The sequence below is a fragment of the Squalius cephalus genome, assembly GCF_949319135.1.
Source record: "Squalius cephalus genome assembly, chromosome: 17".
NCBI lineage: Eukaryota > Metazoa > Chordata > Actinopteri > Cypriniformes > Leuciscidae > Squalius > Squalius cephalus.
Window position 1 is genome coordinate 28058194 of NC_137138.1, and position 21371 is coordinate 28079564.

The 21371-nt window shown below is 38.8% G+C and overlaps 1 protein-coding gene across 2 annotated transcripts in view; it reads right to left on the reverse strand.

Annotated features, from left to right (window-relative positions):
- The window catches only part of rnf121 (ring finger protein 121), a 90137-nt gene that overhangs the window by 36180 nt on the left and 32586 nt on the right, over positions 1-21371 (reverse strand). Inside the window, exons 2-3 of one of the 2 annotated variants that reach the window (XM_079846985.1) lie at positions 14896-14933; positions 8566-8707 (exon numbers count right to left, since the gene is read on the reverse strand). In XM_079846985.1, the coding sequence (XP_079703111.1) occupies positions 8566-8707; positions 14896-14933 (180 nt within the window). The remainder of the gene's footprint in view (positions 1-8565; positions 8708-14895; positions 14934-21371) is intronic. The other variant, XM_079846986.1, reaches the window with a different exon arrangement.

A 21371-nucleotide genomic window follows, 5' to 3' on the forward strand; every position in this document is an offset into this window, starting at 1 on the left:
ATCTCAAAATCTTGAATGTGTTTTCGACTACCTCTGGAAGTGGTCGAAAGTGGACAAGCTCAAAATTAGACCTAGTTTACACCAGAATTTAGCGTTGTCCACTTGTTATTCGTTCGACCAAAACGCATCTCAATACCAGGTGTAAACGGGGCCTTAGTGTCCTTCAAACGTTTGAATTTCTTCATTTTTGTTCTGTTTCGTAGTGAAGAGAGAGAAGTTGGAACAAAATTAGACCGTATTGAACATGGTAAGGGTACTGATTGCAGTACATTTCCCAGCTCTTGCAGGATTTTGATGTGTACATGCTGAACTGCAATTTTTCACTCTGTTTAGTGCTCAGTAAGCTAATAGTGGCAAGTAGTTATTTGTCAGGTAACTTTTTTTGTTGTTGTTGTTGCACTTTTGTGATGTTCCCTGGTAGGCATAGAGCAACACATTGCGTCAATTTTTATTTTAGTTTGTTGTTTTTGAGCTGACGCTGCGTTGAAAGCACTGACGCTATTGTTTGACTCACTGGTTTGTTAGTGAGAATACAACTGATGGTATTTGAGTGCTTAAAATTACTCTACTTTTGGAGTAGAAGGCACAAAGAATGGGGTTGAGTTATTTTAGGGGAGGTGAGAGAGTTAGGTTGAACAATCACAAGGTTCTTCTATAAAATGGCTACTGACTTAGACTTAAGTTATCAAGCATCCTAGTAAAAAAAAAAAAAAGTTTAACCCTCATGTTCTGTTACATGGTCAATTTGACCTGTTTAGATTTTTGAGCTGTCGAAAATTTGTCAAAACAAAACAGTTTTAAAAAAGTGTTTAAAAACATTTTCATAAATTATATGTTCAGATATAAGTCTTTTGTAATGATTCAGAAATGTAATGAAGTGTTGATATTAAAAGTGTACTGTTTGTACCTGATTTTTTGGTGTTTTTCACATAGTGTGGTTTTTGGAAAATTGTATTGAATCCAACTAGGGTCAATTTGACCCGCACCATGATTTAACTGAAACAATTTTACCACTACCGAAGATGCTGCCATCCTTACCAATGAATATGTACTCACTTATAAACGTGAAGTCAGCAAAAAATAGATAAAGTTCACTGATTGTATTAATATTTAAATTTAAATTACTACTGGAGCAGCCAGTTTGCTACGTTTCAAATGATTATTAAACTGCAAGCACAAACTATGCAAAAGCTACAGCCCTTTCAGTACACTCAGTGTCTGAATTCACTCAATCATTTTCATTCACTCCTTCAAGAGGACTATATTAGTGAAGTAATGTAGGGAATCGTGAATGAGGGTAAATGGGGCAATTTCAAACACAACTCAGGACTCTTATCATACTCTCTGGATACTTAATCATGAATAACATTATAGGTAACATATGTCCTGGATCAAATAATTTCTTCTGTTTTCTTAGTATTTACAATGAGATGATGGTCCTCACACCATTAAATGGTGTAAATGGTGTAAACGATGGTCCTCACGAAATAAACTGCTGTTTTCAGCTACATAAGGTGTATTTAACAGTAGCATTCAAGAAAGAAATTAAATGAAAAAATACATGGGCGTCGGAAGCAAAAAAAATGTAGCTGGGTCTTCCTCAAGAATTTTTTACTGGAGTAGATTATGGGTGTTTCCGAAGCCAAGTAACTTATCTAAAATCTCTATGCAATAATGAGTGAAGTGAATGAGTGAGAGTAAAAATGAAACGAGCGCAAATCTGTCTATGCGTGCATCTCTCAGAAATCAGAGCTTGGCAAGAGTAATATCAACTCAAATAGGCTACTACAACATATAAATTTACTTCGATGTGATATTGTATATTATTGTATGTATATTTAAATGATTTAAGCCTTGTACAATATGATATTTGAATTAATGGAATAAGCACAGCACAATCACAAATCGCAGCCTCTGCGTGTGTCTGTCTCTCAGCAACCAAACCAGCACTAATAGTCTATAATCAACTAAGATTCATCATATACATTAATTACTACTTGATATGTCAATTTAAATGTTTTAAACTTCATATGATGTGATAAGCTACATGATCGATTTCATTATCTCACTCTCTCTTGAAGTTGTTTTAAACCCGAATTAAGTTTGTTTCTTCTGTTGAAAATAAGTGTTATTTTGAAGAATGTGGGTTACCAAACAGTTTCTAATCCCCAGTGACTTCCATAGTATATTTTTTCCTACTATGGAAGTAAATGGGGACCAGCAACTGTTTGGATAGCAACATTCTTTAAAATATCTTTTGTGTTCAGCACAAGAAAGACATGAATATAGGTTTGGAACAACATTAGAGTGAATAAATAATGACATTTTTCATTTTTGGGTGAACTATCCCCTTTAAAGATCCCCTTTAACTATACCCTATTAGGCTACTGTCACTTTAAGACTGGCACACATCTAATATACACGCATATGACACGCACCCAATTTTCTCTCAAATGTTTGCTTTCACTTCAGACATAACCAACTGTATTTATGTAATCCTGGTGTGTATTTGACAGTATTAGTGCAATAAGACTCAAAAGAAAACTTAGTCCAGTAACCAGGCGCTGTTTGACAGGCTTTAAGTGCCTGAGCGCTTTGGGTGTATGTGCTCAGAAAAGCACATGTTAGAACAGTGCATCAGCACACAAATTAAATGTTTAACCGGAAAGGCTTTAAAGCACATAACAAATAATAAACTTTTGTGAACTGCAGTGTCCTGTGAGTTAACATGTGACGTGAATGTACGTCACATTGAACAGTATGTTGGGACGGAGGCGCCAAGGGTCTCATTTATAAAACTGTCACATTACATATAGAAAACATTTAGTGGCCTTGCCTTGTTTTTGAATAAATAAATCAAATAATGTAAAATACATTTCATATCAAGTTTTTCTCAATCTTTTCCACTGGCCTAATTGATTTATATTTTTAATGGAAACAGATAGGCCTTGTGCATTATTTGTACGAAAATATGTTCTCAGACAATCTGCTGGTATCATAAGCAATTCTCTCTGTAGTTAAAACACAACATGCCACAGGAAAAGTGTTCAAAAGCATCACATCCACTACAAATATTTGTTTTTTGGTATTGAGCTGAATATAAATTATATTGAATATAATTTTTTTTTTAACTTTTCAGTAATGATTTCATGTAGCCTAATTTAAGTGTTTAACTCCATTAATGAGAATGGCATATTTAATCTAAATGTTTATATCAGAAGTAAAACAGTTTAAATCATTCTTTTATTTATTTAAACTGTTATTGTGAACATGCATTGTATTTATGATTAGGACTCATAATGAAGATTTACGGTTTTCCTTCATTTGCCGACTGCCGTTAGATAAATATGCGTCAGTTTCACTAAACGACCCAACGCGCTCGCTGGCGCAGACATTTTAAAAATGGATGGATGTTTGCTTAAAGGGATACTTTACCGGTTTTTCATATTAAACTATGTTATTCCCTTAACTAAGACGAGTTGATACATATCTCTCTCATCTCAGTGCGTGCACTAAATCGCTCTGTCTTGCGGCGAAACTTTGTTAGCACTTAGCTTAGCCCAGTTCATTAAATATGGGCCAAGCAGAGAAGCTACCAAACACCTCCACGTTTTCCCTATTTAAATACAGTTACTCGCGTAGTGTAACTCGACCTAGGACGGTGACACAAAACAAAACGTTGCGCTTTTCTAAGCGTGTAAAATGGATAACTATATTGTATGGCGGAATACCATAGCAAGTGCTTGTGAGCACTTCGACTTGGCGCAGTAATATCTTCACTCGTGAAAAATCCTCTCACCGGCCCCTGCTCCCTCTTGTGAAGATATTACTGCGCCGAAGTCGAAGTGCTCACAAGCACTTGCTATGGTATTCCGCCATACAATATATTTATCCATTTTACACGCTTAGAAAAGCGCAACGTTTTGTTTTGTGTCACCGTCCTAGGTCGAGTTACACTACGCGAGTAACTGTATTTAAATAGGGAAAACGTGGAGGTGTTTGGTAGCTTCTCTGCTTGGCCCATATTGAATGAACTGGGCTAAGCTAAGTGCTAACAAAGTTTCGCCGCAAGACAGAGCGATTTAGTGCACGCACTGAGACGAGAGAGGTATGTATCAACTCGTCTTAGTTAAGGGAATAACATAGTTTAATATGAAAAACCGGTAAAGTATTCCTTTAATGTGATAGGCTTGGTGAGTGAAATTATATTTCTATTATCTTTCTGTATATGTATAATTTTCTTAAAACGTTCTTTCTAAAAGTGACCAAAAAGACATTTAACTCCAGCTCACCATCGGTGTTGCCAAACTGCTCCGTCTCCAAAATGTTTGTACGCATGGGTCAGAGTTTGCGTGCAGGTGCGCAAATTTTCCCATCAAGTTTGTTTTTATATATCACAACTTAAGGCTGATTTATACTTCTGCGTCGGACCTACGCCGGAGCCTCTACGCTGTAGGCAACGCGCTGGTTTTCATTTATACTTCTGCGTCGTTGTCCGCGTTGACGCGCGCAGAGGGAGCATGTGAAACCCGAGGGAGCGGTCCTAGCAGACCAATCACAGCGCTTGCGTCCGCGTAGAGTTGACGCGTTGTTACATTTTTGGAGAGGTGCACGTCAGGGTACGCCGAAGGGTACGCGCGTTACACACAGCCTACGGCGTAAGTTCGACGCAGAAGTATAAATTGGGCTTTACGCGTCGGAAGTGGCATACGCCTCTTTCAGGGCCTGTTTTGTGCATAAGCAACGGTTATAAATGAGGCCCCAGAACTGCAACTGATAGAACGCACTGTAGCACGATACTACGATATTTCTTCAAAAATTATGATAAAAAAAAGTATATATATATATATATATATATGTTTTGTTATCAGTAAGAAAATGTAAATAAGCATCAAGTCTATATAGTTAAAGAAGATAAACTTGCTTTACTTTTAGTCAGCATTTCAGTAGGCTATTCTAATGTGTTCCAGGAATATGCATTTCATATGTGTTTGTATTTAGGTCAAGAAAAGTTGGGAAGAAAATACTCACGCACTTCATGCGCGTTTCAGCGGGTTGCTCGAGTTGGTTATTTTCATGGCGCTTCAATCGCATCTGTCTACTTCTCATGTCTGACGTAGCATCGTCGGTATGTATACTTTGTTTTGTGAGATTATTCTGGAAGTATTATTCATTATTTTTGACAATAATTGTAAGTTTGTAGAGTGTAATCTGCCGATGGTTTGAACTCACGTCGGCTATGCATATGCTAGCTCTCACGTGTTCTTTTGTTATGAGCTGCACAGTAAAGGTGCTATAATGACCAGAATGTAGTTCACATGTATTTCTTTATTAGTGTTAAAATGAGTACAAACAAAAATGCAACAGTAATTGTGCAAATTAGCCTTTATTCATGTGTAATTTGTCATTGCTCTTTTGTGTGTTGCAGTTTCACTATTTTCCTTAACTCCAATAAACCTATGGAACTAAGAATTAATCTTCAGAGTCTTGGTGTGGGGAAAAAGTTTAGCTGGCCGTCAGGATATTAAGTTAACATATCGAGGACGGCACTATATATATATATATATATATATATATATATATATATATAGGATTTGAGCGAGTTTGACAAGGGCCAAATTGTGATGGCTAGATGACTGGATCAGAGCATCTCCAGCATCTCTCATCTACAGCTCTTGTGGGGTGTTCCCGGTCTGCAGTGGTCAGTATCTATCAAAAGTGGTCCAAGGAAGGAACAGTGGTGAACCAGCGACAGGGTCATGGGTGGCCAAGGCTAATTGATGCACGTGAGGAGCAAAGGCTGGCCCGTGTGGTCCGATCCAACAGACGAGCTACTGTAGCTCAAATTGTTCAAGAAGTTTATGCTGGTTCTTATAGAAAGGTGTCAGGATCGCAGTTCATCGCAGTTTGTTGCGTATGGGGCTGCATAGCCGCAGACCAGTCAGGGTGCCCATGCTGACCCCTGTCCCCTGCCGAAAGCACCAACAGTGGGCACGTGAGCATCAGAACTGGACCACAGAGCAATGGAAGAAGGTGGCCTGGTCTGATGAATCACATTTTCTTTTACATCACATTGATGGCCGGGTGCGTGTGCGGAAGAAGGCAAGCTGGCGGAGGCAGTGTGATGCTTTGGTTAATGTTCTGCTGGGAAACCTTGGGTCCTGCCATCCATGTGGATGTTACTTTGACACGTTTAACCTACCTAAGCATACTTGAAGACCATGTACACCCTTTCACGGAAACTGTATTTCCTGGTGGCTGTGGCCTCTTTCAGCAGGATAATGCGCCCTGTCACAAAGCAAAAATGGTTCAGGAATGGTTTGAGGAGCACAACAACGAGTTTGAGGAGTTTGACTTGGCCTCCAAATTCCCCAGTTCTCAATCCAATCGAGCATCTGTGGGATGTACTGAACAAACAAGTCCAATCCATGGAGGCCCCACCTCGCAACTTACAGAAGTTAAAGGATCTGCTGCTAACGTCTTGGTGCCAGATACCACAACACACCTTCAGGGGTCTAGTGGAGTCCATGCCTCGACGGGTCAGGGCTGTTTTGGCAGCAAAAGGGGGACCAACACCATATTAGAAAGGCGGTCATAATGTTATACCTGATCGGTATAAGATTGATATTGATCAGGTAAAACAAGCGCTTAATGAGCAGTTGTTTAGGTGGCTTGCTAATGTATTAGATTTCTCTAATACATAAAATAAGTACGCTTGAACAGAGTTCTTGTGTGGAGAAGAATTTATTGAAGGTAGTAGTGTAGCAGTTATTCAGCACTGATGTTAGCATGTCAGTCTTTGAGAGAACTTTAGGATTCTTAGAAGGGTTATGATTCTTTAAAGTTCTTTATACCTGAAGATAAAAGGGCTACAAACAATTGATACTGTTAGAGGACCTCTTGGAGATCCAAGTGGACAAACAAGATACCCTGAGGAACGCTGTTCCTTTGTTGTTCTTATCGTATGGACTATTTGGTTACAGACAGTTTCAGTTGATTGCATCTGAGGCACAGTCACAGCATAAATGCATTGACCAAAAATGGCTATCCACCGCTGGTTCCCAATTAGCCTGACAGAGCTTGAGAATAATCCCCAAATCCAGGTTTGCAAATTTTGTTGCATCATACCCAAAAAGGCTTGAGGATCTAATCAGTCCCAAAGGTGGGTAATGGTAGTGTCTAAATATTTATGCTATAGTGAAATATCAGTTGCTTGTTAATAAATTTGCAACATAATCACTAATATGGTTTTTGATTTGCCATTATGCACTACAGAGTGTAGGTTGATGGGAAAAACAAACAATGATATTAAAGGTCCCATTCCATGGATTATTTTATTATTTTAGAATGTTACCTGGGGTGCCCTTATAATGTTAGTATGTTTTTTAGATCAAAAGTTGTTATAATTTAGAAATAAAAGGCATATTTCCTAGCCTGATTTTAGTCTCTGATATGAACACTCTGTTTGAATGGGTGTGTCTGCTGTGAGATTTCAGTGTAAACGCCTACTGCTGTGATTGGCTGACATGCTTACATATGAAATATTTAGCATTGCATGTGCAACTCTCTCGAAAACTTTTACTATTACAGCTATCGGGATTAACGAATCGTGAGAAGTTTAAGTATTTAGATCTATTCCCATCACATAAAGGGTTGCAGTGATGAGCATTGAGCAGATGACAGCCTGTTGATCGCGTGAATGAAGATCTTATCATTGCAACGCAGTTTCTGCACTCTCACTAATGATTTCACCAATGCAAACATGACATGAGGTAAGTACAGTAAGAGCTTCGTTGTGCAGCGTAACAGCGTCATTGATTTCATAACGAGTTTTGGTAAGTGTCCAGATAAACTCGCACTGTGTAATTGACAGCTTAGGTGATTGGAAAGGGATTGTTCTTTGATCTCTTTCTGTATATATTAATCACAGTTTAAGTAAGATTATTTTCATCCTACTAAGAGAAACGACGTGAAGTTGATCGTTTAGTCACTGGCTTGATTTAGTGATGCATAAACAGTATTGAATGACTTTGAGAGAAAGATTATCTGTCTGAACTTGAACAATTACACATCAGAAATTCACATAACCCACTTGTTCTTCAGAGGCTCGGATGAAGGAACTAAAACAATACCTTTGTGTTAACTTGTACATCCAAACACTGAGCAACTGCCATGCTTCGCTCGTTTGCAAGCCACGATGTCTCTCGAGGAAAAACCAATATCGCGCTCGCGCAGCTCATTTTCTCATGGGCGGGCCAGCAGAGAAAGAGGAGGTAACCTTTCCCCTTATAACAACATAAGGGGAAGTTTCTAGATTCGCCCGTCTGAGCTTTCATTTACACAAAAATACCCAGGGCTTGGTTTACACCCATCAAAACGTCTAGCCACTGGGGGACCATAGGCAGGCTAGGGGAACTCATATTAAGGTTAAAAAAACTCATAAAGTGAAATTTTCATGCAATGGGACCTTTAAAGGATTTTAGCTTAAAGCTTAAACGTGCTGAATCCACTTTATTTTGTGCATGAGCGTGTTAGTGTGTGTAAGGGAGCAAATAATGGGCTTACATTGTATGATTTGGGGTGTCTCTGTTTCCACTGAACCAGGACAAGTTGAGCAATGACGAGTGTGACAATGAGAATGAGAACCATCTCTGCATGCATGGCTTCATGCCCTTTGTGTTTGGCATGCATTTTAGCATGTTCCAACCTGCAAAACAGAAAAGAAAACCTTAAAATAAGCACACATTTATAAACAATCAATTACATAATCAGTTTTTAAAGATGTAATCTTTTAGCTGTTACTTGTTAATTTAGATTTGGCACAAGTAACTTACAGCAGTAGCTTTCAACTAGTGGGTTGTAACTAGGGGTGTGCACGAATAGTCGAATATTCAATCTATAATTATTCGAAAAATAAATACACTACTCAAACATTGCAACATATATTGCTTTGCTGGCTGTAAATGCAGTGAAATCCTAAACACACAAACTAAAACTCACAGTTATAACTAAATGCCCTGGGTGGCTCTGTGGAGCTTGTTAACAAGTTGACAGCAAATGGATCAATATGTCGTGTGGAAACATTGTCAGGTGAAACTGAGTAATCATAAATATCATGAAATCCAAACACCAGTAAATGAGGACAGACAGCCGTCCATTACTTCATTCACTTCTTCAGGTAAGCGCAGCTGTACAGTCAAGTGAGTTGAGAAGATAACATCTGATAGCAAAATGATCGAGACGTATGCCTCCTTTAAGTTGTGTCAAGGGAGACCTTTTTAAGAACAGAAAACGCAAAGCGTTGTAAGAAACTTTTCTTAGCACACCGTTATCTGTCTCCCTGCAACGTCTGTCAGTGAAGCGCATTTTCCCTGCACCCGGACTTATTGTTATCAGACTGAGGAGCATGTACATAATCTTTTTTGATTATGAGCTTGTGCATGTGAAACAATATAAACACTTTAACCATATGCTGACTTGTGTGTATATGTACATTTCAGTTCTCTTTCATGCTTTCACTCGAGCACAAACACAGAATAATGTCAAAATGCCCGCATTGGCGAGTATTCACGTAAACGCAGTCGTTACACCTTAAGTGAATATAAACAGCTCTGCATCAACTCAGATGTGTATCAGTATATTGGATCGGTCTTAAACTGACAGCAGTCTATACTGTAAAAAATATTTTAATATGTTTTTGTTAGGGATGCTCAGATCGATTGGCCACAGATCGGTATCGGCCGATACTCATATTCTATGACTCGATTGGGAGTCACTAAAATAGGCCGATCTCACCAAATGATAGCAAATTGATGACGTCAAACTTTAGCACCGCAGTCATGTTATCACCAGTGTGGAGTTCTTACACTGTCTCAAGAAACAATGCATTTTTAAGCCTTGTGAAAGTGATTTGAAACCGCTTACAAGCAGAAAACAGTGCCCATTCGATATGTGTGCGCTGTCTGAGAGACGGGCTCTGAGCGCAGTCAGCGCACACACATAAAGCTGCTGCTCATACAGCGCGTGAGTACTTATCTTTCTGAGTTTGAATGGTTAAATGCACACATTTGTGTGTCACTATATATCGCAATCAGATGCAATCAACTGAAACTGTCTGTAACCAAATAGTCCATACGATAAGAACAAAAAAGTAACAGCTTTCCTCAGGGTATCTTGTTTGTCCACTTGGATCTCCAAGAGGTCGTAACAGTATAAAGAACTTTACACTACTACTGCTGAATAACTGCTACACTACTACCTTCAATAAATTCTTCTCCCCACAAGAACTCTGGTCAAGCTTACTTATTTTATGTATTAGGGAAATCAAATCTAACTGCTCATTAAGTGCTTGTTTTACCTGATCAATATCAATCCTATACCGATCAGATATAACATTATGACCGCCTTTCTAATATTATGTTGGTCCCCCTTGCTTTCAGGACTTCCATAAAACAAGGAAACTATGCGTTTTTTTCTGAGTGTCTGCATAGATGTAGGTTATTGAAACATTTTACTCATGTAATTCAGCATCAATTATTAAGACTTGTAGATTATAGCACGAGAAGGCAAAATATGGTTTATGAAAGATTTCTATATTAGAGATCACTCAATTTATTTTTGTTTGCATAGGCTACAGTACAGGATCTTCCTTTTGACTATGTATTTTTTTCACAATATAGCTATTGTAGCCTTTATTTTACATAGGCTACACATTTTATTTGTCATTTATAATAGCCTAATAATAAAAATAATAAACATTTATTTGTATAGCAACTTTCATACATGGAATGCAACTCAAAGTGCTTCACAAGCATAAAAACAAATAATGAGAATACAATTTCACACAATATCAAATATTCAAAAACAACTAGGCTATAAAAGGTTCACAATGTAAAATAAACAAATTGGCAATACAGTTTCACCACAATATAAATATAAACATACTTAAAAACAACTATACAAGAATAAGAAGGTAAAATAAAAACATAAAACAGATTTACAACTTCACACAATATTGTTATTTTGATAAACAACTTTAAAAATATTTGTCTTAACCCACCTTTTTAAAATATTTGTAAAAATATTTGTCAATTGTCTGGACTTATTAACTGCAATCGCCAACATTAATAATTTTAAGTTGGACTGTCAAAACATTATTGTCAGTCAAAACGTTTCTTAAGGATATATATATATATATATATATATATATATATATATATATATAATGTATATATATATATATATATATATATATATATATATATATATATATATATATATATATATATATATATATATATATATATATATATATATATCCTTAATATATATATATATATATTTAAATAATTTGTGTGCATTTTATTTCTCTCCGAATTGACTGTTTTGTGTGCCTGTAAGTCTACGAGCTGAGATGAGGAAACTCCTCCCCGCGAGTAAATATTCAATCACTATGCTCTAAAGTTAGGGGGCGCTTAACCATCATTCCACACTTTAACATGGCGAGCGGCGGTGAAGTGAGGCAACAGTACGAGGAAGCGCCGGCGTCTTTCAAATCTGCGGTGTGGGGACATTTCGGTTTTGCCATTGAGTATAATGCAGAGGAAGAAAAAACGGTGAACAAAAAAATGACTGTGTGCAAGCATTGTTTTACACGTATAGCCTACTCAAACGGAAACACTTCCAACATGACTGCACATCTGCGGCGCCATCACCCAGCAATATCACTGTCTGAAGGCAGAATAGCAGAGAAGGTAATAAAGTCCTCCAAAAAACAACAATCCCTCGCTGAATCCTTCCAGCAAACATACCCAACTGGTTCCGAGAGACACATAAAAATAACAAAGGCAGCGGGGGTGTTCATTGCTAAAGATTTGCAGCCATTTTCGGTGATTGGAAATGCGGGCTTTTGTCATCTTATAAAAGCACTCGATCTGCATTACAAAATATGAATCATTTATTAAAGTGATTTCCTTGTCTTTTGTTGTTTGATTTACATTAAAAACAGGCCGTAGGAATTTAAGGCTGCTGTCACTAAGGGTGTGTTCACACTTGTAGTTCCGTTCGCTTGGTAAAAAAAAAAAAAGAAGAAAAAAAAAAACCTCTGGAGCTTAGCGTTCAGATTTGCATTTTTATCACCGAACCAAAAGATACTGGTGTTGTGCCGAATTTCGACCCCCGCGAAATTACCCTCCTACCATTGGTAGGTTTCGGATTAGTTGTGGGGGAGGGGTTAGGATTGGGGGTAGGGTTAGGATTAGGCAATCAGTTACTGACTTCAACGAGGAGGGTAATAATTTGGCAGGGGGTCGAAATTTGGCACAACACCGGATCTAAAGGCATAGGGAAACGTTCACAACCTGACTGGTTGGATTTTATGACATATTGCCTAGTTTGAGACGGAACTTATCATGCATGAACTTACCAAACAATGCTGTGTGCTGGGATAAACGCGCTCGTTGTATTTGCGTAGCCTACATACTGTATGAGGGTATTTTGACCAGCCGAGAACTCGTGAAGAGCTTATAAAATGTAAAGGAGTCAAAACAGCGGCAAGAATCCCTCCGTCACACAAAAATTAAGATCTACTGCGACGAGACGTGGTTCTGATGCCTGTACCTAACTGTGATGGCAACATCACGACTATGATGAGAAAAAACAGGTATGCGTGAGCAATCTGTCCTTTTTAGGGTCTAATCTTCCTGTTTTTGGTTTGTTTACATGTCTTTGGGTGCGTGTTGCGTTCATATATCATTCGAACCGCACCAGAGTTAATTTGGAAAGATGGGTCTCGGTTCGCTTGTTTGGTGTGCACCAGGGTTCGGATGGCAGTGTTCACACATTCAAATGAACCCACTAACAGAACAAATCGAATCAGGGTTCATTTTAATTGAACCAAACATGCCAAGTGTGAACATACTACATGGATCCAAAATGCCGATACTGATACACATGCGCTGTCTTTCTTGACTGTTTACGTTCACTTAAGACTAGGGGTGGGTGATCTGACGATTTTATATTGTGATCAATCTTGAAGACACTTACTTTTCTACGATTTCTTTCGATTTTCAAATGAATCGTAAATATCGTAATATTTGATGTCCTCGTAATAATGATCATAAAAGGGGGCCAAAAGCAGGCATGCCAGGGCCAGTAGCGTCCACAGTCACTTCCGGGGCTTGATTGGGCCTTGCCCCCGCCGAATACCTTGGGCCAAAGCGGGCCAGCGAGTCTAGAGACAGCAGCGCCGCAGATGATTCCATATACCAGCTGATCAGCATTAAAGACTTTTAAAATAATTTTAGCTCAAAACTCTCTTTCAGATAGCAGCAAGTGTTTGAATACCTTCTGATGTGGATTCTGATCACCGTATAAGGCAGATGCGATGCAAAAAACTATGCACGCAAACCATTGCCATAGTAAACATGGTAAATATGACCACTTGAAGAAATCAGACAAATCATATAGGCTATCACAATCGTGTATTTATTTTATGTCTGTACATCTCCTCTCTTTACCGGACTGTCTGATATCTATATTTAGCTCTACATGCGTCATAAAATAAAGACAATCCGGTTTTACGGGAGCTTCCTCTGTTTCTCTGACTGAAAATATAAGCTCCTCAGGTCGTATTTTGTATGGTATATTAGTAAAAATGATCATTCTTTCTAAATGTTATGTAAACATACTGTCCTGTGACTACAAATAAACAGACACGACTGAATAAGTAGGCTACATGTCACCTCTTTCTTTTGTGAAATAACGGTAAACCACTTTATTGCTGTGTGACTAATGTGCAATTTTGACACAAATTAATTCATTATGATCAATGATGAAATGTGCACATTGAAGGTGCTGGATCGTTTTTAGAGCACTAACATATATAAAATGTCCATAAAATCTTGAAACACGCTTACTTAGTTAAACTCATCGCGGCATTCCACGCAGAAAGCGATCCCATGCGCGTTGTTATATAGGCCTACTAAATATTGTGAGTCATATTTTACATGTGTTGGTAGTCAAACGCAGTGATTGGATTGAACAAGCTCTTTCTCATGAATATATGCAGAGAAGCGCTCAGAACCGGATGACATAGAATTGTGTTCTCCAGCCCCAGCAGCCAATCACAAACTCCGGATACACACAGATCTACCTTAGATTCCACGACGTTGCTTCGATTTTGCTTTTCAACCCGGAAGAACGAAAATGCTCTGAAAAACGCAAAAATAACAAATTTCCACTTTTGAGAGCTTTTAGTGTTTTCAGTGACGTGCAGTCTGTAAAAATCTGTTCATATCTCAAAAAATGTGTTTGGTCAGCGCAGAGAGTTAGCGCACCGACATATAGCACAACTGTGGCTTCGGTACCCCGAGTTCGATTCCCAGCTCAAGGTCCTTTGCCGATCCCATTCCCCTCGCTCTACACCCCACGCTTTCCAGTCAATCTTTACTGTCCTAGGCACACAGTCACAAAAAGGCCAAAAATATAACTGAAAAAAAAAAAACAACGGAAAAAAAAACGAGTTTTAGTGTTTCATGACCCTTTAAACACCTTGAATGAACCCTAGTTCATGTTTATTTTTCAAGCACCTATGTTTGTTTTCACACACTTTCCAGTGCTTGAATCCAAAATGGCTGAAATTCAAGAACTTTCAAGCATGGAAACCCTGTGGGGGAGAACATGCAAACTGCACAGAGAAAGGCCTCCTGGCTGAGCCAGGACTCGAACCAGAGACCTTCTTGAGGCGACAGTGCTACCCACAGAGCCACCGTGCCTCCATTTAATAAACATTACGTAAAGAATATCTCAATTTAATTGCAGAAACTATACATATTTATGATTGTATGAGTGTGAATATATACATTTTAAATAACAATAATAAAGAAAAGTACAGACCTCCACTTCTCCTCTGGTGAGAGCTGGGACAGATCAATCTGTTGAAATATGAGTGATTTCAGCAATTAGTTATAGCAACATTCAAGCAGAAGTGCACTTCATTACATTGCAACCTTAAACTAAAATGTGTTCAATTACTTTTTCAATATCACAAATCACAATCACAAACATTGTCCACATATATTTATCTAATAGGGAAAGCTTCATCATGGACCCACTCCCAACATACAGCTTTGTGAGTCCAGTGAATCTAGTGTTCCTCGACATTAAGTTCTGGCAGGACCGCAAGTAACTTTGTTTCAAGAACTGCAAATCTTCTGTAGAGGTCTGTGGCACTTTGTGCAGCAAGCAGATTCTGAACCAGACGGAGGAATTTCAGTCTGAATATAGGGAGCTGTGTTGCGCCGTCCCAAAAATGTATGCTGATCAATTGCTCCTGTCTGCCTTGTTGCTGCTGTTGAGTTGGTTTGTGTCTGTAAGCTTTGTATATCTTTTTGTTTTGAATCATTATTTACTATCATTCCTTGTTGTTTATACTGCTAAATATAGCTTACTCAACACCACACATTAACCTGCCATCACTAGTGTTGTAAAGTTTTCTTTCTTCAAAGCAGAGACCAGGAGACAGTTGGGATCGCGTTCAACGGAAGTTATTCTTTATTGAGAACTCCGCTGTACGTGGCTGCAGGAATCCAACATAATCTAATCTAACATAAATTTACATGGTGTCTTAAAGGCATTTTAGGAGGAGGGACTTTTGAAGGTGGAGACAAATTCAAACAAAGCATGTAAGGGGCCGATCACACGTGACGCGTTTTTTGCAGTGAGAGGCGCCTGTTTTCAATTGGTTTCCTATGGCAGCGAGTGTTTTGCGCGCTGTTTATGCGCCTGCTGCGCCTCGCGTTTTACCGCCCGCTGCGCCTCGCGTTTTTGAAGTTGAAAAAAAAGCAACTCCGAGCGGAAAAAGCGCCCAACGTCATCGGGTTTTTTTCCACTGTCCAATCGAATGAAGTGAGAGGCGGGCCTTCCTTTTAAGTGATGAAAGCTACAGTTGCTTGAACGCCAGGAGAGTGCGATGATAGAGGATAAACTTGTGGTGCTCTCACCGGTTACCAGGAGTTTAACGACTTCACGAACCGTAACTACCACAATGTTAACAGAAAGTAACATATGTGGTTTCGAACCTGAAAAACGCGTCAGGTGTAATCGGCCCCTAAATGAGTATACAGGTTAAGGAACCCGCCCCAGACCGGCAGTCTCAATCCAATCAGCATAACCACTCAAATGCATATGTGCTAATCCAATCAGCCAAACGATTCAACGTCTGGACTCCGAAAGATGAGAATCAAGTGATCTGACTCATTTAAAACACAATAGAGAAAACAGGTCTGGCAGAAAAGGAGACTCTTTGCTGGAGACTCAATAATCATCTGAAATCAGTCTACTAAACATTATCAGTTTATATACTATTGCAGTGGAAAAACTAAATTAAACATTTAATAAATATGTAATCCAACACTTCCCCCTTTGAGAGTTCTAATAACTCTCACAAAAATACAAATTTATACACTTAAAAGTTAATTCTTGTAACTTGTGTAAGTTACAAGCACATAGCATATGTTCATTCTTGTAACTTGTGTAAGTTACAGGCACGTATAACTTATTCTGTGTTGTGTCCTTGATTTACATGAGTGTCATAGTTCTTCTCGAAACCATAACTGTTGACACCTGCGACGCAGGGTGTAAAATGTCATATAAACTACATGATTACACAGAAAACCATGTAGCATAAGAGTGGAAGTCTGGAAAGTCCATGGCGCCTGAATAGCTGTGAAGTCTGTTTCCTGTAGAGTCCATTTCCCACGTAGAGTCGCTCTGATGACTCGTCCCTCATGAGGCTTGTTCATGGATATCTGAGGTGATGCTTTACACCAGGTTTCCGCTTGCGAAGACATCAACACATACCTGTAACAAAAGAAAACAAAGAAAACGGCAGACCAGCAGTATTCATGCATAGACTTCATTCTTCCATAAGTCATTTGATCGTATAGTGGTTTTACGTCTGAAACTTATCAAAGTAAACTTCTGGTGACCATATAGTTTTTACATATAACTATATTACAGAAAACATTGTGATCGTATAGTGTTTTTTCTTTTCCTAATCTTAATTGATTCGACACCTATGGACCAGTGAGGTAAGGATGGACTAAATGGGGAAAGGCCTATGAGGTAGTGTCTTCACCCTGGGTTCACCCCCGAACGCCTGTTGCGTTCAGTTCTTCCCAGGGCACCTCACTTGTCCGTGTCCTATTCTGTCCCTGTGTTGTGTACACCCTGTACAGTGTGAGAGAAAATTGGCACATTTCCATTCTCCAGTGAAACATCAGTCCTAGTAGGCATCATAACAGAGGATGGTGTCTGATTGTAATGTTTCTGTGGTATAACATTTAAGGCTGTGAGTATACTGAATGTCCCCCAAACAAAGGCTGTGACAGTCAATAAGTCTTTCATCTTTGTTGTGAGTTACTGGGGAAATTAAGCACTCACAGCCCAAATGGTTAACACTGTATCAAGTTGCTCCACGAGTTTAACGAGGAGGGGAGGGGCTGCTTCAGAATATCAAGCAGGCTAAGCAGAAGCTGATTAACCTTGTTAACTTCTTCAAAGTTCTTTTTGTTTTTCCTACATTATTTTCCAAAATGTCCGTGCTTGCCACAGTAAGAACAACTGGCTTCTCTAGGACTTTTGCGTTTCTGTTTCTCTGAATTGACCTTAAAGGATGCTGCTGCAATTTTTACTCTTGCCTTGACATCAGAGTCTCTTTCCCAAGTAGCTAACCTGTCCAAGTTGTTTTGCAGGGTTCTATTTGACCATGTAAGATCTAAGAAAGGCAATGCATTTCTATGTTCTGACAAAAGACCATCAGACCATGCGCGAACTAGAGGACCATTATGACCTAACACCTTCTCTGGAGTGTCGGCAATTCCGCTGTAAACGGCAGCGGTCTGACAGAATCGTTCTGTGTACTCACAAACAGTTTCACCCTTCTTCTGTACACAATTGGTAATTTTTGACCAGTCCACGTTCGGTCCAACAATGTTCTTTAAAATTTTCAAAACACCTTCTCTCAAATCGCCTTTACTGACATGTTGCAGTTTGGAAGTAACAGCAGACTCAAAATTGTTGAATTCAGATTCAGCTAGAATTTGTGACATCAGCTGTGTAACTTCCGGCAACGACATGTCGTAAAGATTCATTTTACTGAACAATGCTCTCCTAAACTCAGAAAAATTTCTTTGCACTGATGGCAAACTTTCAGCAATTCTCTCAATATCTTTAGGACCTAAAGATGTTTTTACAACAGTTTGTATTTGGACAACAGAAGAGTTGTGAGTAACACTTTCAGTTCCCTGAGATCTTCTCCTAGCCCCACAAACCTGCACTGAATCTACAGGCTCATCAGTTACTGATTGGATGGCTACATCTGTTTCAAAGAAAGCTTTTAAGTCAGGATAATTGTTATCAGGCTGACTAACTTCTACCACATCAGTTTTTTCTGCATCTTTGTTGCGGTTTACTTTCTTAGTCACAGAAGATAATCTAGCACGGAGCTCTTTGATCTGTTTCTCTAGCTCTGAGTTGCGCTTAGGCTGTTCTGTAGCTAGGGTTAAACCAAATTCTCTGTGACAACAGATAATGGCTTTCACATTGTTCTTGCTAATACTTTCTCCTAGTACCTTCTTACAATCTTCAATTGACCACACTTTGTCTGCATCAATGTCAAATTTCTTTGTTAAATTCAATCTGACTTTCTCAGTCACGATGGAGTCCATGTGCTCTGATAACAAAGACTTGAATTCCCTATCTGTCCAAAAAGGTGTAATCAGTCTAGTACTTTTCCTAAACATTTAGTGAATTTCTGTTACCACAAAAAAAAAAAAAACTTCTCTCTACTGTCTACAATAGAGGGTACACTTGTTAACACAGCTTAACTATTGTTAACTTTCCAAATTACCACACTTAACTTCCCTGCTGACAAGAACAGAGGAACAACAGAAATAACTAGCATGTAAAGCTAATTCTTCTCTGCCTAAAGCAAAGGATACCAACTATTAGCACTTGATGCTAACTTTCTCTAGCTTACAGATCAAGAGCATACACACAATATTAACATGTAACTGTTAATCTTCCCTGCCAACAACAGAGGATAAATTTCATCTCTAAAAGAAAAAGGCTCATCTTTTTTAGAGGCTCATCTTTAGTTAACCAAACTCTACAGCTGTTTGTTAACTACTTCTCTGAACGGCGCAGAGGAAAAAACACATTTGTACTGGTCTGCATTGGTTCTTTGAATGGAGCGAAACTCACCGAATCGTTGGTTGTACAGAAAAATTTCGTCTGGAACTCAGTCAGCTTTGTTGAGATCTTTGAGCTTGAAGTTTCAAGATTCAGTCTGGAACTCAGTCAGCTTTGTTGAGATCTTTTTGGAGCTTGAAGTTTTCAATCTGGAGGAAGCTGGAAAGATTCAGTCTGGCAATCTTTGTCAGATCTTTTGTTGAGCTTGAAGTTTCAAGATTCAGTTCTTTGAGCTTAAAATTCTTTGAGTTTCCTTCTTCTCCATCCGGGTCACGGCACCATCTGTTTTAAAGTTTTCTTTCATCGAAGCAGAGACCAGGAGACAGTTGGGATCGCGTTCAACAGAAGTTATTCTTTATTGAGAACTCCGCTGTACGTGGCTGCAGGAATCCAACATAGTCTAATCTAACATAAATTTACATGGTGTCTTATAGGCATTTTAGGAGGAGGGACTTTTGAAGGTGGAGACAAATTCAAACAAAGCATGTAAATGAGTATACAGGTTAAGGAACCCGCCCCAGACCGGCAGTCTCAATCCAATCAGCATAACCACTCAAATGCATATGTGCTAATCCAATCAGCCAAACGATTCAACGTCTGGACTCCGAAAGGTGAGAAATCAAGTGATCTGACTCATTTAAAACACAATAGAGAAAACAGGTCTGGCAGAAAAGGAGACTCTTTGCTGGAGACTCAATAATCATCTGAAATCAGTCTACTAAACGTTATCAGTTTATATACTATTGCAGTGGAAAAACTAAATTAAACATTTAATAAATATGTAATCCAACACTAGCTTTAATCTAAATCGGTATTGCTAGCACAACGCACTAGTAATTCGCTAGCCTCTTAGCGTGCCATCCGTGCGTTTTTTCTCGCGCGCACTAGATCCCTAAAATTATTGTTAAAGAAGTGTGTGAACTTGCAAGTACGATGTCAGGCACTGTAATTTGCTCTGGCCCCCTTCCTGTTCGCCGGAGTGATGAGATACTTAGACTGTCCTCGCTCAATGGCTGGTTGTCTAAGTGGTGTCTGCAAAATATAGAATTCATAGAAAATTGGAAAAGTTTTGGGGCAAACCTGACCTGTTGAAAATAGATGGTATTTATCCTTCCTGGGATGGTGCTGCTCTTCTCTCTAGTAATATGGCACATAGTCTTAGAGCTCAAACATAAATTGGGGCTCAGGTCAGGAAGCAGACAGACTGGCTAAATCGACCGTCTGCTACAGGGCTCCAGACTGCGACCAATCGGTTGCATTTTGCGACCATTTTTCCTGCTGGTGCGACCAGATATTTATTTAGGTCGCGCTGGCGCGACTACAACGTTGCCAAGCAGCAAATGCAAACAAAATGAAAGCGGAACTAAAATGCGCTACTCATTTATGCTTCATGGACCGTTTATTAGTTCGGACCAATAATAGACAGCGCAGTGCCCGAACCAGAGCCGCTAACTTGCAAGTCACGGGCCGATCTCGATCACGCTACATTGTTACTAGGAGATCCAGACTCTGGAGATCCAGTGAAGAAATCCATTGAATTCGCCTCAGAATTAATAACATTATTGTTATAAACCATAGATTTCAGATCAAACAGCGCTGACGTGGAAACCAGGAGAAACACTTATAGAAGGCTTTCAGTCCACAAATCAGCAACATTCACCATGGATTTAGGCTAATGTAGTAACTCGAACCATAACTATGGTATTGTGACAGAAATAGTCAAACGCTTACAATTACTACACATCTTTTTCCAGCACTTCAAAACTATAATATCATATATAAATGTTATTTTTAATGTGATGAGGGTGTTCTGCACATGGATCTCACTCAGCCCAGGTCTTCATTACAGATGCATTAATAACTAGCACTTATTTTCTCGTATTACTGTCATCAACAATATGGCTATTCCATTTTATTTATCCATGGCACATGCATTTTTATTCTTTATAAGTGTTGTCCAATGACTTGTTTGCATTATTTTGGCATTATTTTATTTCTTTGTAAGGCAATTTTTGATAAAGAAATCTTAAGGAATTTTACACTGGTTCAAACTAGTCAACTGTATTGTAGACGTTTGATTTATGTTGAAGTGTTTGGGACATGGCTTTTAATGGTGAGAC